The following is a 23,298-nucleotide window of genomic DNA, read 5'->3' as shown; positions in this document are numbered from 1 at the left end:
TAAATAAAAATGAAGAAGACCAAAGTAAATAGATGGATGGCTACAACTAAATAAGCAAAGGAATGTACCAAGTCCATGGATTGTAAACTCAAAATTGTAAAAATAATAAATCTTTCAAAAATTTTCTACAGAATTAAAGCAATGTCAATGAAACTCCTACGAGGTTTGTTTTCTTATGTGTGTTAAAAAAGGTAATTCTTTTAAAAAAATTTTTAATTTATTTTTTTAATTTTTAAGATTTTATTTATTCATTTGCCAGAGAGAGAGAGACAGAGAGAGAGAGCACAAGCAGGGGGAGTGGCAGACAGAGGGAGAAGCAGGCTCCCCTCTGAGCAGGGAGCCCAATGCAGAACTTGACCCCAGAACCCTGGGATCATGACCTGAGTTGAAGGCAGATACTTAATCAACTGAGCCACCCAGGCATCCCCAAAAAAGGTAATTCTTAAATGTATTAAGAATTGCAAAATAAATGTCAAGACATAGCCAAATTCCAATATCAAAATGTACTACAAAGCTAAATTAATCAAGATGGGGGTGATACTGAAACAAGGACAGACATACAGATCAATGAACTATAATTGAGAGTTCAGAAATAAAACCGTATTTCTGAGGTCAACTGGTTTCAACAAGAGTACCAAGTTAATTAAATGGGGAAATGAATAGTCTTTTAAACAAATGGTGCTGGACCCCTGTCTCATACCATATATAGAAGTCAACTACAAAAGGATCAACAATCTGAATATAACAGCTAAAACTATAAACCTCTTAGGAGAATACATTGAGTAAGTCTCTGTGACTTTTGATTAGGCAATGATTTCTTTGACACATAAAGTGTACAACCAAAGAAACAATGGATAAACTGGACTTCATCAAAATGAAACACTACCATGTATCAAAGGACACTAGTAAGAAAGTGAAGACAGCCCTCAAAATGGGAGAAAATGTTTAGAAGCCATATACCAAAGAAGGGTCTACTTTCCAGAACACATAAGGACAAATAACCCAGTTTCAAATGGGCAAAGAATTTGAAGAGACATTTCTATGAAGATATACAAATGGACAGCAGGTACATGAAAAGATGCTCAACATCACTGGTAACATTAGAGAAATGCAAATTGAAACAATAATGTGATACAACTCCATACCTACTAGAAAGGCTATATAATTTTAAAAAATGGAAAATAACAATTGTTGGAGAAGATATAGAGAAACTGGAATGCTTCTACATTGCCATACAAAATATTCCCTGTTTCTTTGGAGACTCGATAATATCTGATTTTCCATGTCACTATATTTTTATTTATTTATTTATTTATTTATTTTTATTCTTATGTTAATCCCCATACATTACATCATTAGTTTTAGATGAAGTGTTCCATGATTCATTGTTTGTGCATAACACCCAGTGCTCCATGCAGAATGTGCCCTCCTCAATACCCACCACCAGGCTAACCCATCCTCCCACCCCCCTCCCCTCTAGAACCCTGTTTGTTTTTCAGAGTCCATCGTCTCTCATGGTTCGTCTACCCCTCCGATTTCCCCCGCTTCATTCTTCCCCTCCCGCTACCTTCTTCTTCTTCTTCTTTTTTTTTCTTAACATATATTGCATTATTTGTTTCAGAGGTACAGATCTGAGATTCAGCAGTCTTGCACAATTCACAGCGCTTACCAGAGCACATACCCTCCCCAGTGTCTATCACCCAGTCACCCCATCCTTCCCACCTCACCCCCCATTCCAGCAACCCTCAGTTTGTTTCCTGAGATTAAGAATTCCTCATATCAGTGAGATCATATGATACATGTCTTTCTCTGTTTGACTTATTTCACTCAACATAATACCCTCCAGTTCCATCCACGTCGTTGCAAATGGCAAGATCTCATTCCTTTTGATGGCTGCATAATATTCCATTGTATATATATACCACATCTTCTTTATCCATTCATCTGTCGATGGACATCTTGGCTCTTTCCACAGTTTGGCTATTGTGGACATTGCTGCTATAAACATTGGGGTGCACGTACCCCTTCGGATCCCTACTTTTGTATCTTTGGGGTAAATACCCAGTAGTGCAATTGCTGGATCATAAGGTAGCTCTATTTTCAACTTTTTGAGGAACCTCCATACAGTTTTCCAGAGTGGCTGCACCAGCTTGCATTCCCACCAACAGTGTAGGAGGGTTCCCCTTTCTCCGCATCCCCGCCAACATCTGTCATTTCCTGACTTGTTAATTTTAGCCATTCTGACTGGTGTGAGGTGGTATCTCATTGAGGTTTCGATTTGGATTTCCCTGATGCCGAGCGATATTGAGCACTTTTTCATGTGTCTGTTGGCCATTTGGATGTCTTCTTTGGAAAAATGTCTGTTCATGTCTTCTGCCCATTTCTTGATTGGATTCTTTGTTCTTTGGGTGTTGAGTTTGATGAGTTCTTTATAGATTTTGGATACTAGCCCTTTATCTGATATGTCATTTGCAAATATCTTCTCCCATTCTGTCGGTTGTCTTTTGGTTTTGTTGACTGTCTCCTTTGCTTTGCAAAAGCTTTTTATCTTGATGAAGTCCCAATAGTTCATTTTTGCCCTTGCCTCCCTTGCCTTTGGCGATGTTTCTAGGAAGAAGTTGCTTCGGCTGAGGTCAAAGAGGTTGCTGCCTGTGTTCTCCTTTAGGATTTTGATGGATTCCTGTCTCACATTGAGGTCTTTCAACCATTTGGAGTCTATTTTTGTGTGTGGTGTAAGGAAATGGTCCAGTTTCATTCTTCTGCATGTGGCTATCCAATTTTCCCAACACCATTTGTTGAAGAGACTGTCTTTGTTCCATTGGACATTCTTTCCTGCTTTGTCAAAGATGAGTTGACCATAGAGTTGAGGGTCCATTTCTGGGCTCTCTATTCTGTTCCATTGATCTATGTGCCTGTTTTTGTGCCAGTACCATGCTGTCTTGATGATGACAGCTTTGTAATAGAGCTGGAAGTCCGGAATTGTGATGCCGCCGGCTTTGCTTTTCTTTTTCAACATTCCTCTGGCTATGCGGGGTCTTTTCTGGTTCCATACAAATTTTAGGATTATTTGTTCCATTTCTTTGAAAAAAGTGGATGGTATTTTGATGGGGATTGCATTGAATGTGTAGATTGCTCTAGGTAGCATTGACATCTTCACAATATTTGTTCTTCCAATCCATGAGCATGGAACGTTTTTCCATTTCTTTGTGTCTTCCTCAATTTCTTTCATGAGTATTTTATAGTTTTCTGAGTACAAATCCTTTGTCTCTTTGGTTAGATTTATTCCTAGGTATCTTATGGTTTTGGGTGCAATTGTAAATGGGATCGACTCCTTAATTTCTCTTTCTTCTGTCTTGTTGTTGGTGTATAGAAATGCCACTGATTTCTGTGGACCGATTTTATATCCTGCCACTTTACTGAATTCCTGTATGAGTTCTAGCAGTTTTGGGGTGGAATCTTTTGGGTTTTCCACATAAAGTATCATATCATCTGCAAAGAGTGAGAGTTTGACTTCTTTCTTGCCAATTTGGATGCCTTTTATTTCTCTTTGTTGTCTGATTGCTGTGGCTAGGACTTCCAATACTATGTTGAATAGCAGTGGTGATAGTGGACATCCCTGCCGCGTTCCTGACCTTAGGGGGAAAGCTCTAAGTTTTTCCCCATTGAGAATGATATTCGCTGTAGGTTTTTCATAGATGGCTTTTATAATATTGAGGTATGTACCCTCTATCCCTATACTCTGAAGAGTTTTGATCAAGAAAGGATGCTGTACTTTGTCAAATGCTTTTTCTGCATCTATTGAGAGGATCATATGATTCTTGTTCTTTCTTTTGTTAATGTATTGTATCACATTGATTGATTTGCGGATGTTGAACCAACCTTGCAGCCCAGGGATAAATCCCACTTGGTCATGGTGAATAATCCTTTTAATGTACTGCTGGATCCTATTGGCTAGTATTTTGGTGAGAATTTTTGCATCCATGTTCATCAGGGATATTGGTCTGTAATTCTCCTTTTTGATGGGGTCTTTGTCTGGTTTTGGGATCAAGGTAATGCTGGCCTCATAAAATGAGTTTGGAAGTTTTTCTTCCATTTCTATTTTTTGGAACAGTTTCAGAAGAATAGGTATTAATTCTTCTTGAAATGTTTGGTAGAATTCCCCTGGGAAGCCATCTGGCCCTGGGCTTTTGTTTGTTGGGAGATTTTTGATGACTGCTTCAATTTCCTTAGTGGTTATAGGTCTGTTCAGGTTTTCTATTTCATCCTGGTTCAGTTTTGGTAGTTGGTACATCTCTAGGAATGCATCCATTTCTTCCAGGTTATTTAATTTGCTGGCATAGAGTTGCTCATAATATGTTCTTATAATTGTTTGTATTTCTTTGGTGTTGGTTGTGATCTCTCCTCTTTCATTCATGATTTTGTTGATTTGGGTCATTTCTCTTCTCTTTTTGATAAGTCTGGCCAGGGGTTTATCAATCTTGTTAATTCTTTCAAAGAACCAGCTCCTAGTTTCGTTGATCTGTTCTACTGTTCTTTTAGTTTCTATTTCATTGATTTCTGCTCTGATCTTTATTATTTCTCTTCTCCTGCTGGGTTTAGGCTTTATTTGCTGTTCTTTCTCCAGCTCCTTTAGGTGTAGGGTTAGGTTGTGTACTTGAGACCTTTCTTGCTTCTTGAGAGAGGCTTGTATTGCTATATACTTTCCTCTCAGGACTGCCTTTGCTGCATCCCAAAGATTTTGAATAGTTGGGTTTTCATTTTCATTGGTTTCCATGTATTTTTTTAATTCCTCTTTAATTTCCTGGTTGACCCATTCATTCTTCAGTAGGATGCTCTTTAGCCTCCATGTATTTGAGTTCTTTCTGACTTTTGTCTTGTGATTGAGCTCTAGTTTCAAAGCATTGTGGTCTGAAAATAGGCAGGGAATGATTCCAATCTTTTGGTACCGGTTGAGACCTGATTTATGACCTAGGATGTGATCTATTCTGGAGAATGTTCCATGGGCACTAGAGAAGAATGTGTATTCCGTTGCTTTGGGGTGGAATGTTCTGAATATGTCTGTAAAGTCCATTTGGTCCAGTGTGTCATTTAAAGTCTTTATTTCCTTGTTGATCTTTTGCTTAGACGATCTGTCCATTTCAGTGAGGGGGGTGTTAAAGTCCCCCACTATTATTGTATTGTTGTCGATGTGTTTCTTTGCTTTTGTTATTAATTGGCTTATATAATTGGCTGCTCCCATGTTAGGGGCATAGATATTTACAATTGTTAGATCTTCTTGTTGGATAGATCCTTTCAGTATGATATAGTGTCCTTCCTCATCTCTTATTACAGTCTTTGGTTTAAAATCTAATTTGTCTGATATAAGGATTGCCACCCCAGCTTTCTTTTGGTGTCCATTAGCATGGTAAATGGTTTTCCACCCCCTCACTTTCAATCTGGGGCTGTCTTTGGGTCGAAAATGAGTCTCTTGCAGACAGCATATCGATGGGTCTTGTTTTTTAATCCAGTCTGATAGCCTGTGTCTTTTGATTGGGGCATTGAGCCCATTTACATTCAGGGTAACTATTGAAAGATAGGAATTTAGTGCCATTGTATTGCCTGTAAGGTGACTGTTACCGTATATTGTCTGTGTTCCTTTCTGGTCTATGTTGCTTTTAGGCTCTCTCTTTGCTTAGAGGACCCCTTTCAAGATTTCCTGTAGGGCTGGTTTTGTGTTTGCACATTCCTTTAGTTTTTGTTTGTCCTGGAAGCTTTTTATCTCTCCTTCAATTTTCAATGACAGCCTAGCTGGATATAGTATTTTTGGCTGCATATTTTTCTCATTTAGTGCTCTGAATATATCCTGCCAGTCCTTTCTGGCCTGCCAGGTCTCTGTGGATAGGTCTGTTGCCAATCTAATGTTTCTACCCTTGTAGGTTACATATCTCTTCTCCCGAGCTGCTTTCAGGATTTTCTCTTTGTCTATGAGACTCGTATGTTTTACTATTAGATGTTGGGGTGTTGACCTATTTTTATTGATTTTGAGAGGGGTTCTCTGTGCTTCCTGGATTTTCATGCCTGTTTCCTTCCCCAAATTAGGGAAGTTCTCTGCTATAATTTGTTCCATTATACCTTCTGCCCCTCTCTCTCTTTCTTCTTCTTCTGGGATCCCAATTATTCTAATGTTGTTTCGTCTTATGGTATTGCTTATCTCTCGAATTCTGCCCTCGTGATCCAGTAGTTGTTTATCTCTCTTTTTCTCAGCTTCTTTATTTTCCATCATTTCATCTTCTATATTACTGATTCTCTCTTCTGCCTCATTTATTCTAGCAGTTAGCGCCCCCATTTTTGATTGCACCTCATTAATAGCCTTTTTGATTTCTACTTGGTTGTATTTTAGTTCTTTTACTTCTCCAGAAAGGGTTTCTCTAATAACTTCCATTTTTTTTCAAGCCCAGCTAGTATCTTTAAAGTGATGATTCTGAACTCTAGATCTGACATCGTACTAATGTCCGTATTGAGTAGGTCCCTGGCAGTCGGTACTACCTCTTGTTCTTTTTGTTGAGGTGATTTTTTCCATCTTGTCATTTTGTGCAGAGGAGAATAGATTAATGAGAGAACAAAATGCTAGCAGAGTAACAATGTCCCCAGAAAATATACTCTAAACAAATCAGAAAAAACCTGAAGCAGTGGGAAAAGAAAGGGAAAGAGAGAAAAAAGAAAAAGAAAAAAAAGAAAAAGATAAAGATAAAAACAAAAACAAACAAAACAAAACAACAACAACAAAAAAACCAGAATGTGATCAAATATGATCAGGCTGGTATATAGATCAGTGCCACACACTAGATTTGGGGTGTATTTTGGTCTTTTAGAAGAAAGTGCCTCCCAAAATTTTAAAGAAAGAAAAACTTATATATGTACAAAAATAAGGGTTGATATGATGAAGGGATGGAATATGACTGTAAAGATGGAAATTATAAAAAATTTTATAAAAGGAATTGATAAGAAGTTGTTTGAAAAAAGAAAGGATTTAAAAAAAGAAAAAAAAAAGGGAGAGGATGTGATCAGGCAGGGGAATAGAAAACACCATATACTAGAGATTTAGGGTATATTTTGATCTGTTAGAAGAAACTATCTCAAAATTTTAAAGAGAGAACTACTTATATATATAGAACTACTTATATATATAAGCCAAAAATACGGGTAACTACTATGAAGGGATAGAATATGACTCTAAAAATGAAAAATAAAAATGTTTTTTTTTTTTTAAAAAGGGATTGATAAGATGTTGGTTGAAAAAGGGAAAAAGAAAAATTCAAAAAGAAGAAAAAAAGACAGTTAAAAAAAATTAACTTTGAAAGACTACAGAATCACGGTAAAAAAGCCATGAATTCTATGTGCAGTAGTCCCCTAGAGCTGGAGTTCTGCCGTTCTCATTGATGGGTAAACTTGGTCTTGGCTGGCTGTTCTCACTGATCTTCTGGGGAGGGGCCTGTTGCCGTGGTTTCCAAATGTCTTTGCCGGAGGCAGAATTGCCCCGCCCTTGCCCCCTTCCCAGCTAAGTAATCTGCTCAGGTTTGCTCTCTGGGGCTTTTGTTCCCTGCGAGCTTTCTGTACAGTGTTGGAGGCGGAGAGTGAAAATGGCGGCCTCCCAATCTCCGCCGCGGAGGAGCTGAGAACTCGGGGCCCTGCTTCTCAGTGAGCCCCCAGAGAAAAGCCGTCAGTCACTCCCGTCTCCCCGGTCTCCAGCCTCACTCCGTGCTCACCCGGCCTGTGACCGCGCGTTTCTATCTCTGGCACCCGACCCCGGGTGGAGTCTCCAAACCCAGCAGATCCCTGCGGCGCACTCCCGCGCGGCTCCTCCCAGGGGAGGAAGGTGAGTCTCCCCGGATCTGCCGCCTGTTGGGTCCCTGCTGGAGGAGCAGGGGCCCGACTGTGCCGCGGATCACGGTTTATGGCAACCCCACGCCTGGGCTCCGCCTCTGCAGCCGGCTTCCCTGCTCCCATACCTGGTAGCTCTGCCACACTCAGGCACCCCCTGTCTTTCTGTGACCCCGAGGGTCCTGAGACCACACTGTCCCGGAGGGTTCCACCCCCCGCTTAGCCACCAGAGTGACGTCCCTCAGTGGAGCTGACTTTTAAAAGTTCCGATTTTGTGCTCCGCGGCTCTATCACTTGCCAGAAGCGGCCGCTGGAGGCTCATCCCCCGTCGTCTATCCTCCCGAATATCGCCTCGGATTCACTTCTCCGCACGTCCTACCTTCCAGAAAGTGGTCGCTTTTCTGATGAGAGAGTTGTTGCTCTTCTTTTCTTCGATCTCCTGTTGAGTTTGTAGGTGTTCAGAATGGTTTGATCCCTATCCAGCTGAATTCCTGAGACCAGACGAAATCCAGGTCTCCTACTCCTCCGCCATCTTGCTCCGCCCCCCCCCATGTCACTATATTTTACCTGAAATGTTTCTCTTCCATTTTTTTCTATCTCAGCTCATCCCCTAAAATTTACTGTCATACAGTTTATAGTTCTGAACACTGAGCTTCCCTCTGAGGTCATCGACTACAGTTCTAGGTTAGATCTGGCTTACTAAGTATTCCTTCTCACTCTGCCCACTCTCACCAAAGTAAGATATTTTCAAAATTACCTAATAAATGATACAGTGTCACCATGAGGATTTCTAAAGTTAAAATGAATGTTTACCCTTTTCAACAAAACTGCAGTACTGTGTGCCTTTCTCTTACTTTCCTTTCTGGCTCTTTTCTCTATTGTACAGCTCTTTACCACCCAAATCACCATATCCTGACCATTACTTAATAATCTAAAACAAAACAAAATGCACAAAACAGTTGAGTTCCTCTATATGCAGATACTATATTAAATGCTGGAGAATGGATTTCACCCATTCCTTCAAAAAGGCTGTGGGCAGGTGAGTTTGGGTGATTATGAGTGGTGAAGGTGGTGGGAGATAACAAAACTAAATATCATACAAATTCTTCCCCTGGAGGTTCTTTTCCAAAGATGAAATACATTATGCAATGAGGGAACATAAGCTGTGAATCCCAGTTCTGGACCATAGAAGCTGTGTGGCATAGGGCACACAGTCCTCTTCCTCGAAATGAGTATAAAAACTGAGAACTTGAGGTTGTGAAAATTTAAAATAATATAAGTGGTTACTAGGTGGTTGATTATTAGTAGCCTTTATTTTTATATCTGATGACTAAAGTTACCTTTGCTTTGCTTTTGAGGTTTTATTATATTTACAAAGGTTTTCCCCCAGCCTTACAAAATGATGTATGTACTGAACATGTGTCCTGACTCTCTCTTTTGAAATAAGGGCTGATTCCCCACGTGTCTCATGGGCTAAGCCTGAAACTAATTTCTTAGGCTTAGGGACCCCAAGAATCCTGGGAAAATTAATAAAGGGAAGCCTCACTAAAGTGGAGTTAGGAGGACAGCAGGGGGAACCCTCACACCCTACCAGTTGTTAATGACAAGAAGAATTGTCAATCATAGATCCAAAAAAAGAATCCTCAACAGGGAAGAATCATGATTACAGGCCCCAACAACAACAACAAAAATGTACACTGCGTCTCCTATAAGAAATTGACTACCCCTGCAACTCAGCCAATGAGAAACAGTCATCACCCTGAACTTTTGCTTCTCTCTAATGGAGTTTTGTTCAAACAGTCCCTCTCATCTTCCTCCCTCCTCCTAAGTAATGTTCCTCTCTAAAATAATGTTTGTGAGATTTGCCTATGGTTTGCTGTAACTTGCTTGTTCTGCATTGCAATTCTCTGTCATTCTCCAATTAATCCATTTTTGCTGGAAAAATTACTGGCAGTTTTATGTTTAAGGTTAATAATACTTACTTTCTTTACTACAGTTTAGGTAGATAGGAGGCTTATTTCCAGAGCACCATTTCTTTATCTGGTAGAAAGTAAAATAGTCACTGATACACTTCGCAAAGTTGTAATTGGGAAATAACAGTAATGAATTAAGTATGAAGGCTCTGGTGGATTTTGACATCTTATGTTGAACCTCTAAAAAAGATGATAAGATTAGATTTCATTATAGGAAATGAACTATCCCCAGGACAACAAATCCCCCAAGGATGGCCAGACCAAGCTCAGAGAATTATTAAAAATAATAATTAAAATTATTATATTTGAAGAACACTAATTACTTCCCAATAAGTTTGTTCCAGTTGACATCCAGTGACACACTTTGTGTTGATAATTGCAGCGTTCTGAAAAGTCTCTTTGGTGAAGTGGGTGTCCATGGGATAAGACTTCCTGGCACCTGATATGGATAGGAAACCACCACTATTTCTTATATTTCTAATCTTAATTGGTCAAGTAAGGGAGTAGAGTAGAGGTTGGAGATACAGCCTAGAATTCAACAGTAGGGAACAGATAGGGAAATTATGACATGTTTGAGAGTAGAAAAATCTTCAAGGGAACCAGCTGATAGATAACTACTCTCTCTCTCAAGAATGCATTTAATATGAACGGTTATTAGAGACTAAATTCCTGGAGATATGAACATGCTTAATTTATGAAATTGACATTATAGAATTCTGATCATGAATTCAGTTTTTTAGAAAGAAGATAAAAGGCTAGTCTAAACAGAAATTTCCTGTAAGACACTTTGGGCAAAGAGAGATGGCCAAGAAGTGAAGCTTCAAGTGTCCAAGCCATGGTGATTCTGTCCAGTGTAGATTTTAAACTGATAAAGAGACAAGTAATTGATCCAGATTGAAAAATTCGGGCTATTGGCCAAATGAACAGATGCCAAAGATGGCACAATATACACCAGCACTATCTTTTTATGAATATGGAATAGCCCTATAGCCGCACCAGTACACACATCAGACTACTGAGCACTTGAAATGTGGCTAATGTGGCTGTGGAGCTAAATTTTAAATTGCATTTAAGTTCACAAAAAAGGATATAAGATATAATAATATATACCTAAAATGTGGGAAGGAGGGGAGAAAAGAATGAGTTCAAACTTAAATGACCATCAACTTAATATAGACTGCTATATGCAGGACAGGTTATATACAAACCTAATGGTAACCACAAATTGAAAACCACTAATAAATATGTAAAGAATGAAGAGAAAGAACTCTAAATATATCACTAAAGAAAATCAGCAAAACATGAAAGACAAGACAAGGTCAGAAAAAACTTCAGAAACAACAATAAAGCAAGTAATAAAATGGCAATACATACATATCTTTCAATAATTACTTTGAATGTAAATGGGCCAAGTGCTCCAATCAAAAAACATAGGGTGATGGAATGGATTAAAAACAATGCCCATCTATACGGTGATACTTCTATGTATATTGAGTTCTTAATTTAAATTATTACTAAATCTTAACATTTCTCAGGATTCTCTTTGGATCTTTTTCAAATTTACTTGTTCTCTCTCTGTCTATATATATATTATGCATATATATATATACATACATGTACATATGTAGCATATGCATATATATGTATATATGTTCTATTATTTATTATATATTTTATTATATATATTCCATTATTTGCTTATATTCCCGAGACACTCTATTGCAATTTAAATATATTAAACATACATATTTATGCATATTAATTGCACATTATACATATTAAAAATTTAAACATATATATTTATATTGTATGCATATATATAACATACATGGATACATGTTCTATTATTTATATTCTATTATTTGCTCATATTCCTAAGACTCTGTTACAATTTAAATATTTTAAACATACATGTTTTATATCATTCTTATATATCATTTTTATCTAAATCCCCATATCTTAATTTTGCAGGTCTGACTCTGATTCTACAATTTGTGGTTTCTGCTAGCACTGGCTCTTAAGACCTTGTTTTTTTTCCTCTTTTTTCTTTCTTTCTTCTTTTATTTGATTTCAAAGTTCTCTAGCAAATTTAACTATGGGAATACTTTGAAGTAGAGGAATTATGTATCCCTTTGCCACTCACCTGAGAGCACAACCAACTGAGATTATTTAAAATAAATTATCAGGTTATGTTTTTTAGCTTACATAGGTTCTGTGATGTCAGGACACAAGCCAGTATGAATAGTTACATGTGTTTACAAATTCCAAAGGGAAATTATTATTCCTCATTTCAGTGCCAAATTCAACCCTTACAAATTTCCTTTCTGTGTCCTATTGCGGCCTTAGTTTTGTTCACCCTTATAATGAAGATGTAACCCTTTGAACTTCTAATTTTAAAGAGAAAGATATTAAACCTTTGTTGTACCTTTATGCTTTTTATTTTGACCTCTATGTTCCTCACAACTTATAAAATGGAAAATTAAGGTCAAAAGATGCTCTCAGTAACCTCAAATCAAAGCTACCTTTGATGCTTGCTTATCTTAAAGGACACTTGCTTTCATTTTATTGTTGGCCTCTGCCAATTCTGTACTTTCTCCTCAGTTCACTATTTTTGGCACAGTATCATAGTGTTTGTTCTGCTGCTCAAAAGTGGAAGTCTCCTTTGACTTTCTAATTGCCAAATCTACTGGCTTCCTTTTTGTTCTCATCTTATTCTGCATTACTCTTTGCAACACAGTCCTCCTAAAAAAGTCTTTCAAAAACTTTCTAAAACAGTAATTTATTCCTATTCTTACTCTGAAACAACTATTTCTCTCTAGTCCCTTAAATGATCATTTCCTTTTAGATTAGGGCCACAGTCTCAAATGCTTTCAGGTGAGTCTTCCTCACATCACAAAGTAGTACTCTTTGGACAAGTGTGCAAAAATGTACAAACATTTGCTTTCCATAATTTGGGTATCCCTTTGTGAGAATGAGGGCTAAGACATACCTATTAACAAGTTTTTTCACCTGCTATGCATAAGCTTAAGTCTTATGCATGGGAAATATTCATTCTCAAAGGAAATTACGAACTATTCTTTTGTGACCAGGGAAGGGCAAAGGGAACAAGGCAGGAGCCAGTGTTTGTGGAGCAACAACAGAAAAGGAAGATATGGGAAAGGGCTGAGGCCAACTGAAATGCACATTAGAGGGTGAATCAACAACTCCATTTACAACAGTGGCCATTCCAGTGATGATCGTCCCAAATCTCAAAATCAAAGAAGGAAAATGAGGAAATACAAATTCAAGAATACTGTAGAAACCAGTCCTGGAAGGGAGGAAAACTGGCTTAAATAATTATATGTATGTCACATGCATATAGAGATTTTCTTCCTGGAAAATCTTGTTAGGGTGCTCATGATCTTGTGCCTTTTCATTGAATTAGGGAAGAAAAGCCACACCATAAAACCTTCCTTGAACAAAACTGTCAGCCTCTCCCAAGAACTCAATTTTCTCCTCCACTCTTCCCTCTCTTCACCTCACTACAAACTGCCATAACATCAAGGGGGAACGCTTTTAAAGATAATAATGGCCTCATATAGTTGAGATAGAATTTATTATAACTTTCTGAGGCCGGCCCTTCTAAAAAGAAAGCTGCTTTTTTGTATTCTCTCTCTCTGACAAATGAGTCTCAGGACAGATGTTCCTAAAACTTCCCATATTTGTTGCAAAATAGATTCCTTAGTCATGTGATGGAGTTACTGGAGGTGGGGATAGAACAGAAGAACCTTGTCAAAGGACTTGTAGGTCACATCCAGCCCCATCAGTTCAGCATGAGGATCCCAGCTCTAACACAGCACCCAGAATATCATAGGCACTCAAAAATAATTTTATGAACTGACATCAAGTACAGGATTTTCCCCAAACCTAGAACTTTGTTGTCTACTAATGTCATTAGTCCATTCCTACTTACTTAGTTGCTGCTGCCTTCTGAGTAAAGAGAAACTTTGTGAAGCCCTTACTCTTACCGAATTGAAGCGTGGCATCTATGAGGAGACTAAAAATGCCTGAAAGGTAGTTGAATAGGACAAGTTTGATGTAGGCAGAAGTACTTCTAGTAAACAAGAAGCTCAGCAGGTACATGAGGGGAATGGCAGACCAGCCGTATAGCACGAAGATCAGCATTGTGTCCAGAAAATGGTAATCTGTGATGTAAATATCCAATCGGCAGAATTTGAATGCTCCCTGAAACACAGAGGGCATAGAGATAAAGGCAAGGTGAAGGGCAAGTCAAAAATAACGCAAGCCAGAATGTTTAGAGGAGAGAGCAAGTCCTATCGCTATGTAGCATGGAAGTATTCAGTAATTAAATCAATTAGCCTCTAAAAAATACTTCAACCTAGGAGCATGAAGTAAGATACTTCTACCTCTACTTCACCAGAGGATAGTCCAATGAGCAGAACCACCATAATTCCCTTTATTTTTTTTTCTACCTGGAATGGTTTTTTATTTTTTTTTAATTTTTTGAAGATTTTATTTATTTATTTGACAGAGAGAGACAGACAGTGACAGAGATAGCAAGAGAGAGCACAAGCAGGGGGAGAGGCAAAGGGAGAGGGAGAAGCAGGCTCCCCGTGGAGCAAGGAACCCAACCTGGGGCTTGATCCCAGGTCCCTGGGATCATGACCCAAGCGGAAGGCAGATGCTCAACCGACCGAGCCACCCAGACGCCCCTGGAATGGTTTTTTAATTAACAAAGTCAGTATACTTTCCCCAATAAGGCTAACTCTCACCTTTCCCAGAAAGATTATTTCTCTAGAGAGCCTATTTCTCTAAAGATTTTTATCTCTGGTTATACCTTACCTATCATACCTTTGAACCAGGTCTCCTACTCCCTATCCTACTCCCCTACTCCCATCATATCCACCCCAAGCAACTCTGGGGCTTAATTATTGATAGATACGTATTTATTGCTATTTTATTATTTGTTCTGTTGTTTCTGGAGATTTCCTCTAGTTCTTTCTTGGCTTTGTCATTCTTGGTCTTTTCTTTCCACTCAAAGAATCCTCTTTAATATTTCTTGCAGGGCTGGTTTAGTGGTCACAAACTTCTTTAGTTTTTGCTTGTTTGGGAAACTCTTTATCTTTCCTTCTATTCTGAATGATAGCCTTGCTGGACAGACTATTCTTGGCTGCAGATTTTTCCCATTCAGCATGTTGAATTTATCATGCCACTTCCTTCTGGCTTGCCATGATTCGATCTGCTAGCCTTATGGGTTTTCCCTTGTACGTTAAGGACTTCTTTTGTCTTGCCGTTTTAAAGATTTTTTCTTATCACTTTATTTTGCAAATTTAATTACAATACATCTTATTGGCCTGCTTTTGTTGATCTTGATGGGACTTTTCTGTGCCTCCTGGATTTGGATGGCTGTTTCCTTCTCCAGGTAAGGGAGATTTTCAGCTATTATTTCCTCACATAAATTTTCTGCCCCCTTTTCTCTCTTCTTCTTCTTCTTCTGGGATTCCTAAAACAAATGTTGTAACATTTGATGGAGTCACTGAGTTACCTAAGTCTATTTTTATGTTCCATAATTCTTTTTTCTCTCTTTTGTTTAGCTTATTTTCCATTATTTTGTCTTCTATATCACTAATTCATTCCTCTGGTTCTTCCAGCTTACTGTTCATTGCATCAAACCTGTTTTCAATCTCAGTTATTGCATTCTTCATTTCTGATGGATTCTTTTTTAACTCTTATTTCTGTGGTAAGGGTCTCCCTGATGTCTTTCATTCTTTATACAAGCCCAGTGAATATCCTTATGATTGTTGCTTTATTCTTTTTTATGGTATTAGTAATTGTTTTTTTAATTAAAAAAAATTTTTTTTAGTGATCATTTTTTATTTAAAGCACAAACTCTTTGTCTTGTTATTTAACTTTAAAAAAATTTTAACACAGGGGGCCTGGGCGGTGCAGTCAGTTAAGCATCTGCCTTCGGCTCAGGTCATGATTCTGGGGGCCTAGGATTGAGCCCCGCATCAGGCTCCCTGCTCAGCGGAGAGCCTGCTTCTCCCTCTCCCTCTGTCTCTCCCCCTGCTTGTGCTCTCTCTCTCAATCTCTCAAATAAATAAATAAAATCTTTTAATAAAAAAAGTAAAAATAAAAAATAAATTTTCACTCGTATGGATTCTTTATCTAATGGATAGTTGCATATTCACAATATATATTACAATATTGTCAGTTACACAGATATGTCATTTAATAACATGCACTCATAGCGTGGGTCTCCATATTTTATTATTTATTTATTTATTTATTTATTTATTTATTTTAATTTAAATTCAATTAATTAATATGTAATCTATTATTTGTTTCAGGGGTACAGGACTGTGATTCATCAGTCTTATATAATACCCAGTGCTCATTACAACACATACCCTCCCCAGTGTCCATCACCCAGTTACGCATCCCACCCTTCTCCCATCCAGCAACCCTCAGTTTGTTTCCTAAGATTAAGAGTATTTTATGGTTTGTCTCCCTCTCTGGTTTTGTCTTGTTTCATTTTTTCCTCTCTTCCCCTATGATCCTCTGCCTTGTTTCTTAAATTCTACATATCAGTGAGATCACATGATAATTGTCTTTCTCTGACTGACTTATGTCACTTAGCATAATACCCTCTTAGTTCCATCCACATCGTTGCAAATGGCAAGATTTTATTTTTTTTGATGGCTGCATAATATTCCATTGTGTATATATATACACCACGTCTTATATCCATTCACCTGTCGATGGACATCTAGGCTCTTTCCATAGTTTGGCTATTGTGGATATTGCTGCTATAAACATTGGGGTGCAGGTGCCCCTTTGGATCACTACATTTTATCTTTGGGGTAAATACCCAGTAGTGCAATTCCTGGATCGTAGGGTAGCTCTATTTTCAACTTTTTGAGGAACCTCCTTACTGTTTTCCAGAGTGGCTGCACCAGCTTGCATTCCCACAACAGTGTAAGAGGGTTTCTCTTTCTCCACATCCTCGCCAACATTTGTTGTTTCCTGTCTTGTTAATTTTTACCATTCTAACTGGTGTAAGGTGGTATCTCATTGTGGTTTTGATTTGTATTTCCCTGATGGCTAGGGATGTTGAGCACTTTTTCATGTGTCTGTTGGCCATTTAGATGTCTTTTTTGCACAAATGTGTGTTCATGTCTTCTGCCCATTTCTTGATCGGATTATTTGTTCTTTGGGTGTTGAGTTTGATAAGTTCTTTATAGGTTTTGGATACCAGCCCTTTATCTGATATGTCTTTGGCAAATATCTTCTCCCATTCTGTGTGTTGTCTTGGTTTTGTCAACTGTTGCCCTTGCTGTGCAAAAGCTTTTTATCTTGATGAAGTCCCAATAGTTCATTTTGCCTTTTTTCCCTTGCCCTTGGAGACAGGTCTTCCATCCATTTTGAGTCTATTTTTGTGTGTGGTGTAAGGAAATGGTCCAGTTTTATTCTTCTGCATGTGGGCTGTCCAATTTTCCGAACACCATTTGTTGAAGAGACTGTCCTTTTTCCATTGGATATTCTTTCCTGCTTTGTCAAAGATTAGTTGACTATAGAGTTGAGGGTCCATTTCTGGGTTCTCTATTCTGTTCCATAGATCTGTATGTCTGTTTTTATGCCAGTACCATACTCTCTTGATGATTACAGCTTTGTCATAGAGCTTGAAATCAGGGATTGTGATGGCACCAGCTTTGGTTTACTTTTTCAACATTCCTTTGGCTATTCAGGGTCTTTTCTGGTTCCATACAAATTTTAGGATTGTTTGTTCCAGTTCTGTGGAAAAACTTAATGGTATTTTGATAGGGATTGCACTGAATGTGTAGATTGCTCTAGGTAGCATAGCCATTTTCACAATATTTGTTCTTCCAATCCATGAACATGGAATGTTTTTCCATTTCTTTATGTCTTCCTCAATTTCTTTTATGATTGCTCTGTAGTTTTCTGAGTACAGATCCTTTGCCTCTTTGATTAGATTTATTCCTAGGTCGCTTATGGTTTGGGCTGTAATTGTAAATGGGGTTGGCTCCTTAATTTCTCTTTCTTCTGTCTCATTGTTGGTGTGTAGAAATGCAACTGATTTATGTGGATTGACTCTATAACCTGCCACTTTACCGAATTCTGTATGAGTTCTAGCAATTTTGGGGTTGAGTCTTTTGGGTTTTCCATACAGAGTATCATGTCATCTGCAAAGAGTGAGAGTTTGAGCTTTTCTTTGCTGATTCAGATGCTTTTTATTTCTTTTTGTTGTCTGATTGCTGATGCTAGAACTTCTAGTACTGTGTTGAACAGCAGCGGTGAGAGTGAACATCCCTGCCATGTTCCTGACCTTAGGGGAAAAGTTCTCAGTTTTTCCCCATTGAGAATGATATTCTCTGTGGGTTTTTCATAGAGGACTTTTATGATATTGAGGTATGTACCCTCTATCCCTACACTGTGAGGAGTTTTAATCAAGAAAGGATGCTGTATGTTGTCAAATGATATTTCTGCATCTATTGAGAGGATCATATGGTTCTTGTCCTTCCTTTTATTTATGTGATCTGTCACGTTAATTGATTTGCAGATATTGAACCACCCTGGAAGCCCAGGAATAAATACCACTTGGTTGTAGTGATTAATCCTTTTAATGCGGTGTTGGATCCTATTGGCTAGTATCTTGGTGAGAATTTTGGTATCCATGTTCATCAGGGATATTGGTCCGTAATTCTCCTTTTTTTGGTCTGGTCTTTGTCTGGTTTTGGGATCAAGGTAATGCTGGCTTCAGAAAAAGAGTTTGGAAGTTTTCCTTCCATTTCTATTTTTCTGAAACAGCTTCGGAAGAACTTTTATCAATTCTCCTTTAAATGTTTTGTAGAATTCCCCTGGGAAGCCATCTGGCCCTGGGCTCTTGTTTGTTGGGAGATTTTTGATTACTGCTTCAATTTCCTAGCTGGTTATTGGTCTGTTCAGGTTTTCTATTGCTTCCTGGTTCAGTTTTGGTAGTTTATATGTCTCTAGGAATCTCCATTTCTTCCAGATTGTCTAATTTGTTGCCATGTAGTTGCTCATAATATGTTCTTATAATTGTTTGTATTTTTTGGTGTTGGTTGTGACCTCTCCTCTTTCATTCATGATTTTATTTGGTCCTTTCTCTTTTCTTTTTGATAAGTCTGGCTAGGGGCTTGTCGATCTTATTAATTCTTTCAAAGAACCCAGTCCTAGTTTCATTGATCTGTTCTACTGTTCTTTAGGTTTCTATTTCATTGATTTCTTCTCTAATCTTTATTATTTCTCTTCTCCTGCTGGGTTTAGGCTTTATTTGCTGTTCTTTCTCCAGCTCCTTTGGGTGTAGGGTTAGGTTGTGTATTTGAGACCTTTCTTGTTTCTTAAGAAAAGCTTGTAGTGGTATATACTTCCCTCTTAGGACCACCTTTGCTGTATCCCAAAGGTTTTGAACAGTTGTGTTTTCATTTTCATTGGTTCCCATGAATTTTTTAAATTCTTATTTAATTTCCTGTGTTGACCCATTCATTCTTTAGTAGGATGCTCTTTAGCCTCCAACTATTTGAGTTCTTTCCAACTTTCCTCTTGTGATTTGAGTTCCAGTTTCAAAGCATTGTCATCTGAATATATGCAGGGTATGATCCCAGTCTTTTGGTACTGGTTGAGACCTGATTTATGACCCAGGATGTGATCGATTCTGGAGAATGTTCTATGTGCACTAGAGAAGAATGTGTAATCTGTTGCTTTGGGATGGAATGTTCTGAATATATCTGTGAAGTCCATCTGGTCCAGTGTGTCATTCAAAGCCCTTATTTCCTTGTTAATCTTCTGCTTAGATGATCTGTCCATTGCAATGAGGGGGGTGTTAAAGTCCCCTACTGTTATTGTATTATTATCGATGTGTTTCTTTGATTTTATTATTAATGGTTTATATAATTGGCTGCTCCCATGTTAGGGGCATAAATACTTACAATTTTTAGAGCTACTTGTTTGGTTGACCATTTAATTATGATATAGTGTCCTTCCTCATCTCTTATTACAGTCTTCGTTTTAAAATCTAATTTGTCTGATATAAGGATTGCCACCCCAGCTTTCTTATTATGTCCATTAGTATGATAAATGGTTTTCCATTCCCTCACTTTAAATCTGGGGGTGTCTTTGGGTCTAAAATGAGTCTCTTGCAGACAGCATATTGATGGGTCTTGCTTTTTTATCCAATCTGATACCCTGTGTCTTTTGATTGGGGGCAGAGCTCCCAGATATTGGATCAGGGAAGCCGGCTGCAACAAGTGAGCCCAGGAGTGGGCTCTCAGCTTGGGGTTGCCATAAACCATGATCTGCGGCACAGTCGGGCCCCTGCTCAAAGATGAGACTAATTGAGGTGCAGTAAGAACCCGGCCGAGTTCAGCCAAGAAACTTCAGAGGAGGCCCAGCATTCCGGGCACTCCTCCTTTGCTTTTCAAATTAGTCTCATCCAGGTAGGCATATATAAATCAGGTTTTATCTATCCAGGCACTGTGAATTTCCACAGGGCCAGAGATTTGGAGGCCACCATTTTCATTCTCATCCTCTAAAGCTGTGCGGAAAGCCTTCAGAAAACAAAAGCCACATAGAGCAAACTGGAGTAGATTACTTAGCCTGGCCCCCTGGCAAGGATGGTGCAATTCCGCCTGGTGCAAAAACATTTGAGAATCAATGCAACAGGCCCCTCCCTGCAGAAGACCAACAAGCACATCCAGCCAAGACCAAGTTCACCCATCAATGAGAACTGCAAAACTCCAGCACTAGGGGAATACACACATAGAACTCATGTCTTTTTTCCCATGATTCTTTAGTCTTTCAACTTTAATTTTTTTAATTTTAATTTTAGTTTTCTTTTTCAATCAACTTATTTTATCAACTCCTTTTTTTAAAATCTTTTTTTAATTTTCATTTTTATAGTCACATTCTATCCCTTCATTATATTTAATCTTATTTTTGTATATACCTAAGTTCTTCTTTCTTTAAATTTTTGGGATACAATTTCTTCTACCAGACCAAAATACACCCAAAATCTAGTGTATGGCTCTGTTCTGTTCACCCGCCTGATCATATTCTCTTTTTTTGTTTTGTTTTGTTAAAGTCTTTTTTAATTTTCATCTTCACAGTTACATTCTATCCTTTCATTGCATTTCATTTTATTTTTGTACATATATAAGTTTTTCTTTCTTTACAATTTTGAGGTGTAGTTTCCTCTAACAAACTGACCAAAATACACTCAGGAGATAGTGTATTGCTCTATTCGCTCACCCGTCTGATTATATTCTCTCTCTCTCACCTCCCCCCCACCCCCACCCCCAGTTTCGGATCTCTTCTCATTTGTTTAGTGTATATCTCTCTGGGATTGTTGTTGCCATTTTAGTATCTTGCTCTCTCATTCATCTATTATTCTCTGGACAGAATGACAAGATGGAAAAACTCACCTCAAAAGAGAGAAGGAGAGGCAATACTGACTGTCAGGGACCTAATCAATATGGACATTAGTAAGATGTTGGAACTAGAGTTCTGAACAATGATTTATAAAGATACTATCTGGGTTTGAAAAAAGCATAGAAGACACTAAAGAATCCCTTTCTGGAGAAATAAAAGAACTAAAATCTAACCAAGTTGATTGTTGCTTTAAATTCTCCATCAGGCATGTTACTTACATCTGTTTCACTTAGATATCTGGCTGTGATCTCTTATCTTGTTCTTTCATTTGGGATGAATTCCTCCATCTTGGCCTTTTGTCTAAGTCATTGCCTTTTTCTTTGTGTTAGAAAAGCCAGTTATGTTTCCTGCTCCTGAGAGTAAATGCCTTTATGAAGAAGAAGTCATGTAGTGTCCAGAGCCTGGTACTTCAGCGTCTCTGGTGTGTGCTGTGTGTGTTCTGCTATTGTGTTTTGCCTGCTCTATCCTTCAGGCCAGTTGTCTGCAGAAGCTCTCCTTGTCTGCAGTGGGTAGTATTTGGTCCTTGGCCAGAATGTGGATAGTTTTAACTAGGTGTGCTTTAGTCTGCTTATTAAATGAGACCTGATATTACTTCCACTAGAACTGAAGCCCAGCAGAACTCCTTGGTTGGGAGATGTAGTGTGGTCAGGAGTTTCTGCTAGTCTTCTGGGCAAAGGGCCCACTGCACTGGGACTGAGACATGCTTGACTGAGAAGGGCAGTCCCACCACAGCACGGGGCTGTGGGACTTATTGTAAGCAAGTTAGGCAGACTGTGTAAGTGCTGCACTGCTTCCTGAAGGTGGTTGTGTATTTTTGATGAGGGGCAGGGTGGTGAAATAATACCAGCCAGCTCGTTTGTCTCCTAGAGAGGTGTCTCTGTGAATGCTGCCTTTCAGGGAAGCACTCTGAGAATAACAAATAATCTGCTCCCTGTGTGTCCCAGGTGTTTTTCAGATCACTGTTTCCATGCTGTCTGCCTCTGGATTGTTCGCCTGTCTTCTTTCCAGGAGCAGCATAATACCTCCACAGCTCTATCCTAGCCAAACCTGCTGACCTTTAAAACTCCAGGCTTTAAGCCCTAATGGTTGTAGGAACTCAAAAAATCATACCTTCTCATTTTCCCAGCAGTGGCTTTGGGGAAATGCTCCCCTTGTGCATTCCCTTATCCTCTACTCTCTCACCCTTCTCTGTGACCACAACTCCCTCCCCTCCACTGCATTAGTGGTCTGTTTCTCCCCTAAACCAGTCTCCACACTTTCTACCTTCTATGATGTGGCTCCTTCTCTCCCTTTAGTTGTGGAGTTTGTTCTGTCAGTCTTCAGGTTGATTTCTGGAGTATTTAGAATTATTTGATAGTTATCTAGTTGTGTTCTTGGGAGGAGATGAGCCTAGCATCCTCCTACCCTGCCACTATCTTCTCTTAGGGTTGGTTTTTCTGAGGTCTCCCTCCTTGGCTTGCAAATGTCCACCTTTTGGCTGTGTCCTCACATGGTCTTTACCATGTGTATGCACACTCCTTGTATCTTTTTGTATGTTCAAATATCCTCTTCTTAAAAAGCAGACCAGTCAGAATGGATTAGGGCCTACCCTAACTACTTCATTTTAACGTAACCACCTCTTTCAAGGCCCTATTTCCAAATACAGTTATATTTCGAGTTACATAATAAGAAAATAGGAATTTTCCAGGGGGTACAGAAGGAAAACGAGCCCTCAACAAACTGTATCTAACACTTACGAGTAGTAAGCAGCAGGTAATGAAGAAGATGATGAAATCCCACAGTAGAGCAGAAAGCCAGTACACAGGGACATAAACCCCACTCAGAAACTGGATGTGCTTTGCTTTAGTGACTCGTTCAGTCACCGTCAGGAGACAAAAGCCACTGATTAAAAGAGCCATGCCAAAATGTATATATAAGGCCACCTGGAATCCATCCAATCTACAGAAGAAGGAACAAAAGTAGATATATCAGAAAAATCAATATAGCAGAAAACATA

The 23,298-nt window shown here is 38.6% G+C and overlaps 1 protein-coding gene across 1 annotated transcript in view; it reads right to left on the bottom strand.

Annotated features, from left to right (window-relative positions):
- Positions 1–23,298, bottom strand: part of LOC110582271 (phospholipid-transporting ATPase ABCA3-like) — a 142,530-nt gene that overhangs the window by 36,604 nt on the left and 82,628 nt on the right. Inside the window, exons 20-22 of the mRNA XM_044915267.1 lie at positions 23,035–23,240; positions 13,841–14,053; positions 9,843–10,013 (exon numbers count right to left, since the gene is read on the bottom strand). Coding sequence (XP_044771202.1) covers positions 9,843–10,013; positions 13,841–14,053; positions 23,035–23,240 — 590 coding nt within the window. The remainder of the gene's footprint in view (positions 1–9,842; positions 10,014–13,840; positions 14,054–23,034; positions 23,241–23,298) is intronic.

This window comes from Neomonachus schauinslandi, chromosome 5 (assembly GCF_002201575.2).
Source record: "Neomonachus schauinslandi chromosome 5, ASM220157v2, whole genome shotgun sequence".
Classification (NCBI taxonomy): Eukaryota; Metazoa; Chordata; class Mammalia; order Carnivora; family Phocidae; genus Neomonachus; species Neomonachus schauinslandi.
The sequence above is the reverse complement of the archived record's forward strand: the minus strand, read 5'-3'. Positions and strand labels throughout refer to the sequence as shown.